We start from the raw sequence: 15,366 nt of genomic DNA, 5'->3' as shown, positions 1-15,366 counted from the left end.
CAGAGGTACTAACAGGAGGTTCATTAGTGAAAATTTCTATAAACTTTCGATCTTTGTGTAGCTAAGCATGACCTTAGTTTTATTTTTAGCCAAATTATTAAAAAAGCTTCAGCCTGACTTCTGTTTAGAGAAAAAATGAGCTTTTTGATCTCCTTCCTCCTCGTTGGTTAGTTGGCTTTAAATGGTAAGTTGTTGAAACCTCTCACTTGCACAGCAACAGATCAAAGTCACAAAGAGAGGGCAGGGACCTCACTGCTGGGTGGAGAGGAAGAAGTGGGTGAGGGAAGAGCGTTCTGTCATCGGTACATGTGCCAGAATAGGAGGAGGAAATGTGACTGCTACCCACTTTCAAGGACTGAACCCTAGTTTCAGGGTGTTGTCCTTACAAAACTACACACTGGCTCTGTTGTGAGAGGACAGACGTCCTAGCTTAGGTTGCCTTCCCAGGGCTAACCCCCTTGTTATGTACACTTCCACACTGAATGAAAGTGTTTGCAGCAGCTGCCCCTTCTGTGTGTGTGCAGTTCTGCAGCGACTCAGAGTCTTGTTTGGTGATGCACTTTGCAGGCGTGAAGTGAGGTGATTGTGGAAGTAAGAAATACTTTAGTTCTTTGTTTGGTTTCTGTTGTACTCCCTTTTTTTTAAATTTATGCAATAAGAAGTGCTGATTTTTTGGTATGTATTTTTAGAAAGACAGTGTAAGGACTGACCTGTTTTATAAAACACTTTAAAAAATGAATTGGAACAATTTTCCTTTACAAACACCCTGAAATATTTTGTCCCTACCACTCCAGTTTTCACAGATCAAACTCCGTTTTCATCTCTCGTGCAAAAGGAAGCCTTGAGTATTTAGTGGTAACTGCTAAAAAGAGAAACATTTTAATGTAGACCATTGTTTGCTTCTTTCTATTTTTTTAGTTGGTCTTGAAATATGCAAACTCCACACCCCTAACACAGAGGATGTGTGATTTTAAAAGCAAAGAGAGAGGCATCTGGAGCCTGAAGGGAAAGGTGTATATGCTCCAGTGATCTAGCACTTGGCAGGGATAAAGGTTCTGATTTTTTTTTTTTCCTGCAGCTCCAGCATTTTGTGTTCCTGGAGGGTAGGAGGAGTATGCGAATATGGCAGTAAGAATGCAAGCGATCATGCAGTTTGTGGGATACCACTAATTCTCCTTTTTTTGTGTGCCTCCTTACAAAGGAGGTTTTTGCTTGTTTGTATTGTGGAAGACCTAGACTCCTAGTGCAATTTTGTTGTTGTTGTTTTTGTTTTGTTTTTGCAAACACTAGATCTTTCCAGACTAACTTCTTAACCTACTAGTAGCAGAGTTCAGAGCTGTTGCACAGTAGCAAGAAAGCATTTTTTATTTTTTTTTCACTCTTCCTGCCTGGATGGCAAGACATTTCTGTGATGGGGGCCTGATCTTGGATGGAATGATGTTTTTAATCCTGGGAAGTCTGTGGGATGCTGTAGCCAAGTGGCTTTAAAAGGCTGCCTGTTAACAGCACTGGGACACCCTTGTGTTGAAGAAGGGAATAAAGTGTTTTTGTGAATGCGTGTTTTACCCAGATAACCGACGAGTCTCCTTTTGAAGGTTTAAGGGATCATCTCCTAAGGTTTAAAATGGTTTCTCCACAACATGCCAAGCTAGTGTGAATTGAAACTTCAGTGCTGGTTTGACCCAGGAGCAATGCAGCAGACTGCTACCTACTTGATTCATTTCTGATTTCCCTCTAGGGAGAACTAGAAAGGCAGTTACTGCAGGCTAATCCCATCTTGGAGGCCTTTGGAAATGCCAAGACAGTCAAGAATGACAACTCGTCCAGATTTGTGAGTATTACTATCCAGTGTGGTTGCCAGTATGCTTTAACCTTCCAGGGGGAGGACTTGTTATGCTTTTGGGTGAATTGCTGTCCTGGGGTAGGGAAACTGTCTGTGTGATTTACCTGAAATTAATCTGGGAATAGAATTCATTCAGTGAATTATCCAGAAAATGTCGCTGATAGGTTTCTGTTATGGAGAAGCCATCTGCACCAATTTTTATTCTAAATTTATTACAGTCAGTTTTATCCTGCCAAGCAAACAGGGATCCTGATTTTGTTTGTTCTGGAGAGGTAGATGGTGGGAGAGAGACAGACTGAGAAGCCAGAGCTGGAGCTAAATGGAAATGGTTGATGCTGGTTCAGGGAGGGAGAACTATCCAAAATGTGTAGTGCTTGAAACTGAAAATGCTCTGGTTGTGGGAAACCTAGGTCAAACCGTAATTAAGTTGAATTGTAGGCTGCCTGTCTTTATTTACAGGTAAGTATTTGGTGTCTTGTTTGTTAAATCGTTGTCATGATCAGCAGGCATTGCCTATTGGCTGACCTTATGTTTTGCATAGAACTTGCCTGACCTGTTCTAAATTTCCTTTCCTGGATTAAAAACACCAGATTTGCTTTTGCTGCTCACTGCTGTTATGCACAGAGTGAATATTAATGTTATTACTAATATCTTCCTCTCAGGGCAAATTCATCAGAATCAACTTTGATGTCAACGGCTACATTGTTGGAGCCAATATTGAGACCTGTATCCTTTCTGTAGCCACTGAAAAGTTACAGGCTATAGAGTGTGGCAGGAATGATGCTTAGCAATCTCATCAGACCTTACTTGTGCTTGCCAGGTTGAGAATGTGGCAGGAGGTACCTTAATTTATGCTAGCAAGATTACTGTTGTAGTCTCCTGTTCCTTCATATGGCATTTTGTGACTGTGGTGGAAATCTCTTCTGAGTGAATGAATTCTAATCATAGGAGGCTGAGATAGCAACAAACCATGATAAGATGGAGAGCTTTGGAATTTCACACACCATTCTCATTTTTGTGCAGGGCAAGTCTGGATAGTTGGCCACTATTTCTCTGTTTATCAGTCTAGTTTGTCGTATCATAGCCATCAGTCAGAGGTTCAGAGAACTGAGACTAGAAGCTCAGTGGGTTGGTGGCTGATAGTGATTGCTAAATCAATACGCCTGTTAATGGGCACAAGAACATCAGGTACTGCTAGTTTTCCTCCTGCCATAGAATAGGAAGTGATTTGTACGTCCTGCCAAATGCCTTGACTCTCAGAAGATCTCCTGGAGAAGTCCCGTGCAATCCGTCAAGCCAAGGAGGAGAGAACCTTCCACATCTTTTACTACCTGCTGTCTGGGGCAGGGGAACATCTGAAGAGTAAGTTTGATTGTTGTTTTAATAGCACCCGTTCCTTCATAGTTTCTTGCCTCTCCCTTTTAGGTATGGTCACTTCTTCTCTTCTTCTGCACGTGCATGTATCCCTTTGCCTTCCCCCTACACTTCTCAGTTCCTGAAAACTTGCTTCTCTGGTTCCTTCCTGTACTTGTTTCCTTGCCAGCAATGACTCTACACCCTTCCTTATCTAAATCACTGTCCTGTGTTTAGTCTCGTCTCGTATGATGTAAACCCTTCCAGTGCAGGCATGGTCCTACAGTGATGTACTCGGTGTTTAATTGAATGGAGCGAAATGTCTGGCGCTTAAGCAATCTAGAAGTCAAGGATGCACCTAGCTTTAAAGCCTCAGCCTAGTCTGTTCTTTAGTAGTTGGAGTCCATGTTGTGTGAGAGTGGCAAATTGATCTGGAGGAAGGACAGAACTCCAAGACTTTTCTCATAATTGCAACTATTTCAAGAGCTATATACTGACCTTCCCGTGACTTGAAACAAATGAGGTATATGAAATTGAAGACAAATTTACTTTCAAGTTATCAGTGCTTTTTATACACGTAGGGCATAATGATGATTGGCACTTCTTTGGTGGAGTATTCCAGAAGGCAGAATAGAAAGAAATAAAGCAGAAAAATGTTCAGCTGTTGGTAAAACTGCTCTTACTCTCTGATTCCTCCAGTATCTGCTAGCATGTGCAAGTCAGAAATTTGTCCTCAGTTGTAGCTTGCCTATCTATCTGTATATATTAAAAAAAAAGCCATAGTAACTTCTTTCTCCTTTTTCTCCTAAGCTGATCTGCTCCTGGAGCCTTACAACAAATATCGCTTCCTCTCCAATGGGCACGTTACAATCCCGGGTCAGCAAGACAAAGATATGTTTCAGGAGACCATGGAAGCAATGAGGATCATGGGCATCCCCGATGAAGAGCAGATAGGTATGAGTCCTCTGAAGGGAGGAAATGAAGGAGGGAACAGATCACATTTTTCTGGAGCTTTATTTTTGGTTTGGTTTCATTCTTGTGTGTTTTTTTGTTGTTGCTACTTTGTGTCCCTCTCCCCCTAACTCTCCCCCTACCACAAAGTGAACAGTGTGCAAGTGATGAACTTGGTAGCTTTGGAGTGCCCCACCTCAGGATGTACCAACACAGTTCATCTTAGAAGTGAAACAGCCAACGAAAACATACTTCTGTTTGCTGTTTTTGTTCCCAGTTTGAGGGCTGTATATCCACTTTATGAATAATACTTTCAAGATATGAGTGCTCCCTCACTTCCTAAATAATGCCTTTTAGGTGTTATATCCAGCTGGTGCTGGATTAATACTTTTATAACCTTCCTTACTGGTTTGGAACCAGTGTTCTGCCCAATCTCAGTTTCTAAATGTATAAGATCTTATAAAATAGGACTTTTTTCCCCATATATTGCAAGCATCCATTTTTTTTTTTTAAAAGGTCACTGCTTCTGTTGCTGGATGCTGTAGCTCTGGTGGCTGTAGGGGATATGTGCCTATGCCTTAGCTATTGCTCTTCACAGTCCAGTCTGCTCTTAATCCGTTCTTTTGTTATTCATAACTTAATACTATTCTTGAAATCCTGAATCATCTGAGACTGAAACTGCTATATGGAGGTGAAGACATGTTTGCCTAAACAGAATTAAATAATTGACAGCCCAATTTCTCATTCAGATGACCTGCTAAGCTCTTCTTTGAGTTTCTTTTTATGTATACTCTAGGGCATGTCTTTGCTGCCACATGGATGAGCTATTGCTTCCAACCACTGCAGCAGCAAAGATAACTTTAGTATTTTGTTCTTGCCATTCAAGGTGCAAAGTGTACTAATGTTCCTTCAGGCTGAAAATAAAAAGACACAGAGTAACTGGCTGGTCAGTAAGCTTGCTTAATTTGATGTAGCCTCTAAATGCTATCTATCTTCATCAATGAGACACCATCAAAACAAGTTGTATGCCAAATGCCAGGACTCCAGTTTCAGCTGCCAAAACAGTGGATTTCAAAACACGTCACTAGGAGCATATATGCTTCTCTTTTGTTAGTCCTGATACAGAATCTGTGGAGCCTTTGTTTGCTCTGCTATCAAAATGATACTGTTTTAAAGGAGCTGTTCCTGTATTAGGTAGAAATTAAGGGATGAAAAATTTGTTGGCCCAAGATCTCTTTGCAAGTGACTGGCAGTTGACTCTGCTCAAGGCAACTGGAAGCTGCTATGTAATGAGCTTTGATTGATACGTGGTAAAAATTGAATTGATGCTGTGACACTGAAATTCTTTTTCCTGTCCTAGCATCTGATGCTGCTGTTGTGCTGTGCAGTGATCAAAGAACATGAATATGTCATGTAACAAAGGATGGGATGATTCAGCGTGTGATTAGCAATAATTATGGTATAGGCACTTTTGCCCACATCCTGCTGCCCTTCATATATTGTAACTGTAATGTATGTCTGTATGGACTACAGACCTTGGTCAGGTAGCTGAAAGTAATACGAGGTTAAAGGAACACAATCTTCCTTCCCTTAATTGGTTTGTACTCTTAATAACCGTTTCCTTCCTGCGTTTAACAGTAATTGTTGAAAAAAATGGCAAATCTTGGCCCTCTAACAAAGAACAAACATTTTCAAAAAAATGTGAATGTTATAGGATGGGGCATGACCCTGGATCTTGTCTCCAGCTTTCCTGTAGCGAAGTTGAGAGTGGTTAAATTCCCAGGCTGCACAGTCTTGCATTGGAGGGACAGGGAAAGTCCTGTGCCCAGAACGGGAGTCATAGACAAATTACTTACGTGTGGTGGTTTTTTCTGAAATTCCAGATAGATCTTTGAGAGAAGCCTCTTGCCTTTTGACATGGTTAGCTAGGCCATATCAGGGCTTTTGCTGATGCCTGACACTGAGCTTTTATTGTTTCAAAAGGTCTGCTGAAGGTTATCTCAGGTGTCCTTCAACTTGGCAACATTGTCTTCAAGAAGGAGCGCAACACAGACCAAGCCTCTATGCCAGACAACACAGGTAACCTATCTCCTTTCCTCACCCCAAAGAAAGCCCCACAGAAAAAAAAGCCTACAGGAAGTTCTTGCAGGTAGAAAAATAAATTTTAGTTTGTAGGAATGCTGCAGTCCTGTTTTTCTGTCAGGTGAGTTATTTGTCGAAGGAGCTGACGTGCTCCTTCATACAAATATTATAAATAATAAACAAAAAACAACAAACAAACAAACAAAATAAATAAACCATGGGCTTGCAGCAACCCATGGGCAGGAATGTGGCACTGGTCTTTTGACGAGCATAGGCAGGAAGTACACTTGATGGTGACCAGATGAAAAGGATTACTCTACTGGAATACGTAGAGTGTAGACTTATTTTAGGGTATCATTATAGATGTACTGCAGAAGTGTAAGAGGTGGCTAATTGCTCTTCAAGTGTTTATATTTTGGGCTATTATAGAAAACATGCTTTAACTGGCATCTTGGGGAGGAGAGTAAGCCATTTGATTTCTTTGGCTCTTTAATCTGAAATAGAGTTGCAATCTGAAACAAAGAGTTACCTCGAAAACTAATTAGTAGATGAAGACAATGCAATTAGCTTGATTAAGAAGTCAGTCACTTGTGGTATCTTTAAATTGATTGTAGGCTGAGCTTTCTGAAGCTTCCAGGTTATGCCTTACCAGTACGAGAATACTGTGTCAATTTTACTCCTGTGGTTTCCAAAGAAGCTCATTAACCTCTGGTATGGGTAGCAGGAGTTTTTAGGGGAGATTTTCATCTTCCTGAGGATAACTTTCTTTGTCTCATTAACCTGCTCTTCACTTAATGGCTTTTTAAAAGCAATTACACGACTGCCTTGGGAATACAGTTGCAGGAATGATTTTCTTTGTCTTTTTCTGTAAGAAAAGCAGTAACAACAAGAAAGTTAATGTATTTGTTATTTCCTCTTCCTCTCTTTAGCTGCTCAGAAAGTGTCTCATCTTCTGGGTATCAATGTGACGGATTTCACCAGAGGTATCCTGACTCCTCGTATCAAAGTGGGACGAGATTATGTCCAGAAAGCTCAGACCAAAGAACAGGTATGCATTCTGTATAAGTGAATGAGTACTTTTGTCTTTAATTTTGCTGATGCAAAGCTAACAAAAATGCGTAAAAGGTTTCCGTAGCATTTAATAGTCATCTTCAGGGCTGCAATGTATGGCAACCATACTTGAGTAAAGTAACATCTGCATTACTTCTAGTAATAGCTCTCTTGATCTGTATAAAAATAGAAGTCACCCTGCCCCTGTAGAGCTCTTTCTCATCTGAGGAAAAAATGAGAGTGCGATTCCCATAATTTTAGTAACTGGCTGTCCCAGGGGAGTGAGCTGCTTCAGTGCTCTATGCAAGGATGACATTTTCAAGTTGCTGTAATATAGAAGACATCATTTTTGAATAGGTCAGCTGCTAGGGTGGAAGACCTTGTGGCTCACCCTTGAAACTGATTTTATGTTTCTTAATAGTCTTGAATCAGACTGCTGCTTGTTCCAAATAAAACCTGAGCTAGGAACTAGTAGCTTCCTAAAAGGAGCAAAACCTCTGTGCTTACTCCCTGCATGGCTTTTTCATAAACGCATCAATGTGTGAACGCATCATTATTCTCAGTGTATATAAACATGCCACCGTAACATAAAAGGGATCAGAAAGAGAGTGAAATCTAGAAATAGTCACAAACTGCCTTTCTGTTTTGACATTTACTGGGTATTGTATTTTTTGTGTCAATCATAGGGTAGCAGCGTTGAGGGAGAGAAGTAAGTTTCACAAATTCTAAATTGCAAAATAATTCTACTGCTTTTCTTTGGTCATATGTAAATGTGCTGTATTAGTTTGGAAGGGACTGGGTGTCACTTTTTCTTCCTTGAATACTGGGCTTTGGTTTTTCCAATAGACAGGATCCTGAAAGGTCTTTGACATGCTAATTTAATAAGAAATTCTTGACTCCTGTTCATGGAGTATCGCTGTGCCATCTGCTTTTCATTGGGAATAATTATGAAATGAGCTTTCTTTAGTGAGTTCGGTAGTGGAGAGATGATCTCAGTTAGGCAATTGTATGCCAAAACCATCTAATCTGCCCTTTTGGATTATAATGCAACTTGTGATCTTTGCCTTTCTTCTGCTTAGGCTGACTTTGCCATTGAGGCTCTGGCTAAAGCCACTTATGAACGTATGTTCCGGTGGCTGGTTATGCGCATCAACAAGGCATTGGACAAGACCAAGAGGCAGGGTGCATCCTTCATTGGGATTCTGGACATCGCTGGCTTCGAGATTTTTGAGGTAAGGAGATGTCAGGTCCTTGCACTCAGCACAGTTTACCATGGAGCAAGGACCATTGAAGGAAAGTGCTTTAAAACTGGAAGAAAATACAAAAATTTTGGAAAAGATGTATATTCTGCTTTTATTTGAGATCCCTGCCAATATGAATTGTCAGGTTACTTAATAATGTGTTCTTTCTTATTTTGTATATCCTGCAAATATTTTATCTCATTACTTTATATTTGTCATGCACATCACAATTATTTTAACTTCATAGTTTCCGATGTTCGTGACTCTCTCTAGAACAGAATGACAGAATGTAAGAGATTGCTACCCTACAAAAAAATCTTTAAAAATGTCACAGAGTTATGGATCACCACTGGACTTAAAATTTTGTCCTAGTAGATTGTCCCAAAACATTTAAAAGATAATCCAATGAAACCTATTGGCATCATAAATAATTGTTAGAAATTCTTGCTGCTGAGTTTTGGAAAGACAAAGCCAGGGTAGACCAAAACATAATCAACATATTCTGACCTGTGTATTCTCCATTCTGTGAGAAGTGTGAAAATTGGGGATCAGAATTTGTTTTCATATACAGCTAAACTGATGTAACAGTTTCTTGAAGAAAAGGCATAATATTTTGCCTTTTCCACTCTCCGGTTCCTGGCTGCACTCGCTCATACTGTTCGCCTCTCTAGCACTGCAGAAATTATTTTTTTCTTAGGGTTGCTTATAATTGAGTCAGTCTGCAAAGGGGGATCTGAGCACAAAAGTTGATGCAAGGTAAATGCGGCAGAGCAACAGCTGAAGGAAAGTTGAGGGAGAGGTGGGAGAGGTGGAAAAGGGGAAGTGAGAGCTCCCTCTGTAGGTGGCAGTGAACTGTTAGGCCAAATCATTGTCTATGAATCTACATTTTCAGAATGTGGCATTGCATTACGCTTAGTCTGGAGTAATCACAGGCTGCCACCAAAAAAGATCTGTCCTGCCATCCCCATTATCCCATCCAGGCAATGCCTGTCGACCTGTGTTATGCTGAATCTAGCTCATGTGCAGCTGCAAGGTTAATTGGACCAATGTATTCATGAAGTGGAAAATTACTTTTGGAAAAAGTAGTGGAAAGTTGCTTTGTTTCTCTCTAATGAGGTTGTTGATCTAACTCTACCTTTGGTTTAATGGTTTGCTGGATCTCATGAAAATGTGAAGGGAGTGGAAATGCATGGTTAGGAATTACTGGAAGATGGAGGAAGTAGAAGAGAACCATTCTGTCCAGCAGCTGCATTAGATTAAGTATGGTCTAACATGAAAATACATCCTTGGTTATTAACCCTACCCATACAGTTTGAAGAAATCAGGATGTGTTGAAGAAGTTTCCTTCACTTTTCTCATTCTGATTTTATATGTGAGGATTAAAAAGAGACTTTCTAGTCCATACACGGTTACAAATCTGTCCTAAGGCTTCCATTGCCTCCTCATGATATGAAGAGGATGTGCCAGCTCTAAGTTTGTGAGAAAACTGGAGGCTTTTCTGCTACTGGGTTAAGTCGCTGCAGTAATTCTGCTGCTGTTTACAACTGAACATTCTTCTGTGAAGAATGAGGAACAGTGTGTGAGAATTTCCCTGGGGATCGATGCAGTGATGCAGCAGCATGTGACAGGAAATACAGTTCATGAGCAAGAGGGGTTATTGCCAAAGGGCTGTCCACCCCAGAGATTTGACAAGACACTAGCTTAGAGTTGCTGAACTCTCTAGATGTGGTCTTTATTGCTAAGGGAATAGTAGATGCATCCTCAAAAGCAACGGTTCAAATTTCTTTCTACCTTTTTTCTCCATTAGCTGAACTCCTTCGAGCAGTTGTGTATCAACTACACAAATGAAAAGTTGCAGCAGCTCTTCAACCACACCATGTTCATTCTGGAGCAAGAGGAGTACCAGAGGGAGGGCATAGAGTGGAATTTCATTGACTTTGGCCTGGATCTGCAGCCCTGCATTGACCTCATAGAGAAGCCGGTAAGAAGCTTGTTGTACTCCTGAGCAGCAAGAAATGGCTGCAGTAGTTGTGTCACTGGGACAAATGTCATGAAGGAGACCTTCTATAAAGTTGATCAGATTTCAGATGAGGATCTTGAGATATTATTAATAATTTCTATTAGTATGACAGTTGCTGTTCTGATACACAGAACAGGTGAATGTGATAGGGATCAAGTATAAGTGTCTGTTGGTTTGTTTTTTTTTTTTTTTTCCCTAGTCATTCAAAGGTGTTAATCATTGGTGTAGTCAAGTATTTAATGATGATTTGACATTTTCCTCCTTTTAAGGCTGGCCCACCTGGTATACTGGCCCTGCTGGATGAAGAGTGCTGGTTCCCAAAAGCAACAGACAAAAGCTTTGTGGAAAAAGTTGTACAAGAACAAGGCACCCACCCCAAATTTCAGAAGCCAAAACAGCTGAAAGACAAAGCTGACTTCTGCATCATACATTATGCTGGCAAGGTAAAGAATTTGTAGCTAAAATGTGAACATAAATAATGCCTGCTGTATCTTCCACTGCTTAGCTACTGTTTCTTACAAATGGCTACTTACCAAAGTGGCTAAGTACGGAAGAACATGGGAAACCACATGAGAATTACACAAAGTGGTCCTACAGCTGTGGACCTTACAGAGCCTAAAGAGATTTGCCTGCAAGTTACATATGTGTAGCTGAGGACACAACAAACTGACAACAATTTAAGTATGTTCTCTGTGACTTGGTGAGATTGGAAATACTTTCCATAAACCTTGCATCAAGACTTCATCACCAAAAATGGTGATACAGTTGTGTTTTGATTCACACTCAGGATGATGCACGCTGGTACTGCAAATCCGTTCCCTTTACTGACAGAACAGAACATTCAGCAGTTTGTTAGGGTTTGGAATTTGTAGGTGTGCTTGCTGAGATGACAAATCCAAGAATGATGAAGTCATCTGTCGATTGTGCAAACCTTGATGCTGCTTTTTTAGACTTCGCAAGACTTAGTGCATCTTGTGCTGCAGAAAGTTTATTGACATGTTTATCTTCTGCAGGTGGATTATAAAGCAGATGAGTGGCTGATGAAGAACATGGATCCACTGAATGATAACATTGCTACTCTTCTCCACCAGTCGTCGGATAAGTTTGTGTCTGAGCTGTGGAAAGATGGTATGTAATTAAAATTAATCTTATATGTTTTCTCTTCCCTTTTTACATGGAAGAGTTTTTGGATCACCAAAAAATCTGTTGCAACCTGTGTTGCTTTTTTTCTTGAAGTCTAAGCCACCAAGATGAGAGTTATCTGGTACATCCTCTGCTTAGACCATGGTATTGCATTAAAAGATCACTCTAACTCAAGAGAAAGGTTCACAAACATCAACTTGCACTAAGCTTTAGCAATTATTTTTCCAAATCAAGAATGTTAGGATAAAATATGAACACACTAATGTGTCCCAGTAGTGTGCTTAGCTGCAGTACTCAAACATTAGATCTGAGGTCGAATCTAGGTTTTCAGTCCTGCAACTAGTGTGTTCTTGCTGCAGTGTTGTTCAGTATTTTACTCTGTCTTCTCTGGGTTTATCTGCTTTTGAGTCTTACTGTTGCTGTCTCTTTCTGTCATGGGTTTTCTTTGACGTCTCTGTCTGTTGCAGAGATGCAGAACGTTCAGAGAGCCTATTTCTATCAACACTTTCCTATTCTTCATCTAGAACCAGGTGACTGAGAAACCCAGCTGTTGTGTCGTGTGTAATGCCATCCTAGAGCCATGCAAGAAATGCTTCCATTAACTTATCTTTGTCCCTTTGTCATACCTGCTTGTCTTTCTTGTTCATTTCCTTCGCTTTGTGCTAGTAGCTCCTCACGGACGTAAAACTAAAGCAAAACTCTCACTTTGCAAGTGGATACAAGACACATGGACACATTCAGGTGCTTAAAGGTGCTCCTGCAAGTCTTGCATAGGAACAGCTAAAAACCAAATCCCTGTCAACTGTTTGAACATAGAGCCAGCAAGGCTGTATTTCATTGCAGGATTTGGAAGGAAGGTTTCTGAGACTGTGTTTAAACTGAAATTCAGTTTAATATTGATTGTGGTGCTGGGATTTGACTTCAGCTGCTGATCATTCAAAGATAAGTTAGTTCGGCAAAGGCATTTTTACTGCATGAAAAATGGCCATCAGCAACTTGTGCCTAGCAAGGCCTTTGCTGTGTGAGGCTGACACGCATGCCTTTTGGAACTGAAATGTCAGCTGAACCACAGCTGATCAGTTCTCATTTATTATTCTTAGCTGGATCTTCTGCTGCAAGTGACTGTCCTTTTTGCTATCTTGATGTAGATTGTAGGGCTCAAGTTTTTAAGAGGATTGTTCCAGACGGAATCTGGGACACTCTTCTGTGGATTTCCCTGTGATGTCATCTAGTAACATAACCTTCTTTTCTTTCTAAGTCAACCTTGACCCTATTCCAATAGCTGGTCTAGAAGTGAGCAATGGTAAACTAACATTAGCTGTAAATGCCAGTATCTATCCTTTCTTATTTCTTCACTTGTGGGGATTTCTCTTGACCGTTTTTTTTTAATCAGAAGCCAACTGAGCACAAGTTATATATTTTCCAAAGTAAAGATTGGGAGCCTGAGTGTGGGCATTGACCAACCACTGAAAGTAGAGTGAGCTAGTAGCTTGCAGCCCTTAAGAAAATGGACTTGAGGGTGTGGGAATTCACAGTGATACAATTGGTTTTGGTTGGGTAGGTGAATATTTATCTCTGTGTCGTAGTGCAGTGGGAAAAAGGAATGCTTTAGTTTGTTCTGTCCCATGCTACTCTCAGATCTAGATGGTTTGTTTTGAAAAAAAAAAAAAAAAAAGGATCTTGCAGTCCACTCATCACGATGATAGTGCTTCTTCAGTGCTTGGATGTCACAGTGACATAGTGGAGAAACTGTTGGGGCAGGGAGTTCTGACTTTCTCCTAGTGGTATTGTTCATGCCTGTAAGTCACAGAACACTTGTACTCCAAATTAACTCAAACAGTGGTATCTTGAGGTTTGGTGTCTCTCATGCCTTCTACCATGTTTGCTCAGTTAACAAGTAGCTATGGCTTTTCTGATCACCAGTCATGGTGGTTCTGCCTGTGACTAAAGAGTCAAATTGAGCTTTTTCTCTAGTTTTTTTTTCTGGTTTAGAGTTAACTAATAATTGACTCTGTTGGGCTAGCAGCTGAAACTCTTCGTTTGTTGGTGGTTTTTCATTATAACCTAAGCAAGTGGAAGCATCTGAAACACACTTCTAGATTGCTCTTCCAGATCTGCCCTCCAGAGCATCAGTAGACTATGGTTGGGAGTAAGTGTGATTCCATCACTCAAACTTCCAGTAGTGAGCTGTTGCTTTTTTTTCCTTCCTGCTCCTATCCCTGCACAAATTCTGTACAGGAGTCAACATCTGTGTAGAGATGAAGCAAAAAGGATCCTGCAGCTCCTCTCATTTATCCCGTTCTACCCAGATGTTCTTTGTGCATTCCAATGTTTCCTTTGATTGTGGCAGAACTTAATGCAATTTCCTGTGCTCTCTTTAGTTGACCGTATTGTTGGGCTGGATCAGGTGGCTGGTATGTCAGAAACAGCATTGCCAGGAGCCTTTAAGACCAGGAAGGGCATGTTCCGAACTGTGGGACAGCTTTACAAAGAACAGCTGGCTAAACTGATGGCTACCCTGAGGAACACCAACCCCAACTTCGTCCGTTGCATTATCCCCAACCATGAGAAAAAGGTAAAGGAGGCTATAAAAAAAAAAAGGGAAAGAAGTGGGGTGTTAAATCCCTTTCGTAAAGCCGTAATGGTATTTATTATTTTTTTTTCCTTCTCCTCACTAGGCTGGAAAACTAGACCCCCACTTGGTACTCGATCAACTTCGCTGCAATGGAGTGCTGGAGGGAATCCGTATTTGTCGCCAGGGTTTCCCCAACAGAGTTGTATTCCAGGAATTCAGGCAAAGGTAAAGACTGGAAAAGAACCTAAATTAGTCTTTACCTTGACGAAGATGAGATATAAGTTTGAAAACCGAAGTACTTTATTGCAACTAGATTGTTACTGTCTTTCAAAACAGTGGCAGAGAACATCTGTCCCTTGCTATTTCCTGGCACAAAGCCTCCCCAAAGCATCTTTGTCTTCTTTACTAAGCGTGTAGTTAAGGCGAGGGGTAGAAGACCCCATCTGAGACTACTGCTTCATATTCTGTTGTCTAGATGTGCATTTTTTTTAATTTTAACGACACCATAAGCTGTCAAACTCAAAATGCCATGGGAACTCATTACTGACACTTTTAATTTTTCAAATATCTGTGTAACTAATCCGATACTTTCTACTCTTCAGATACGAAATCTTAACTCCAAACGCAATTCCCAAAGGATTTATGGATGGAAAGCAGGCTTGTGTTCTGATGGTAAGGCATTCCACGAACTCTACTCAAATAGAATAAGCTTTATGCATGTGGTGGGGAAATTGGAGTTGTGCATTCCATAGGCGTGTTAAATTTGTCTTCTACTCACAGACCGAAAGTCTAAAGACAAATGTTTTGTCTGAGAGAAGGAGGGTGCAGAAAGCTGTGTCTTGGCTTCACAGTTGGAGGCTCTTGACTAGCATGGGATTTAATAATCATAAGCAAAGTGGATCCTTTTGTTTCCACAGATGTATAGACTTTGAGATGCCAACAGTGTTCATGGAATCAAAATGTTTAGAAGCATTGTTATCGTTAGTCATGTACTTTAAGTACAAGCTACAACAAACTTTTTGTAATGGCCTGCTGATGACAAGTGCTTTCAGTGAAGGCTCTCATTAATTTCTGCAGAACTGCCTGCTTCAAAGGAAAAGCTTTGGCT

At 40.6% G+C, this 15,366-nt stretch overlaps 1 protein-coding gene across 3 annotated transcripts in view; it reads left to right on the top strand.

Annotated features, from left to right (window-relative positions):
- MYH9 (myosin heavy chain 9) overlaps window positions 1-15,366 on the top strand; it is a gene marked incomplete at its 3' end in the record, with an annotated part of 68,700 nt that overhangs the window by 34,976 nt on the left and 18,358 nt on the right. For all 3 annotated transcript variants that reach the window (XM_084502271.1, XM_084502272.1, XM_084502273.1), the window contains exons 6-18: window positions 1,739-1,831; window positions 2,506-2,569; window positions 3,107-3,205; window positions 4,007-4,150; window positions 6,131-6,226; window positions 7,159-7,277; window positions 8,359-8,511; window positions 10,328-10,501; window positions 10,810-10,983; window positions 11,554-11,668; window positions 14,065-14,258; window positions 14,362-14,483; window positions 14,861-14,930. In XM_084502271.1, the coding sequence (XP_084358397.1) occupies window positions 1,739-1,831; window positions 2,506-2,569; window positions 3,107-3,205; window positions 4,007-4,150; window positions 6,131-6,226; window positions 7,159-7,277; window positions 8,359-8,511; window positions 10,328-10,501; window positions 10,810-10,983; window positions 11,554-11,668; window positions 14,065-14,258; window positions 14,362-14,483; window positions 14,861-14,930 (1,617 nt within the window). The remainder of the gene's footprint in view (window positions 1-1,738; window positions 1,832-2,505; window positions 2,570-3,106; window positions 3,206-4,006; window positions 4,151-6,130; window positions 6,227-7,158; window positions 7,278-8,358; window positions 8,512-10,327; window positions 10,502-10,809; window positions 10,984-11,553; window positions 11,669-14,064; window positions 14,259-14,361; window positions 14,484-14,860; window positions 14,931-15,366) is intronic.

Source organism: Aythya ferina (assembly GCF_964211825.1).
Source record: "Aythya ferina genome assembly, chromosome: 1".
Classification (NCBI taxonomy): Eukaryota; Metazoa; Chordata; class Aves; order Anseriformes; family Anatidae; genus Aythya; species Aythya ferina.
The sequence above is the reverse complement of the archived record's forward strand: the minus strand, read 5'-3'. Positions and strand labels throughout refer to the sequence as shown.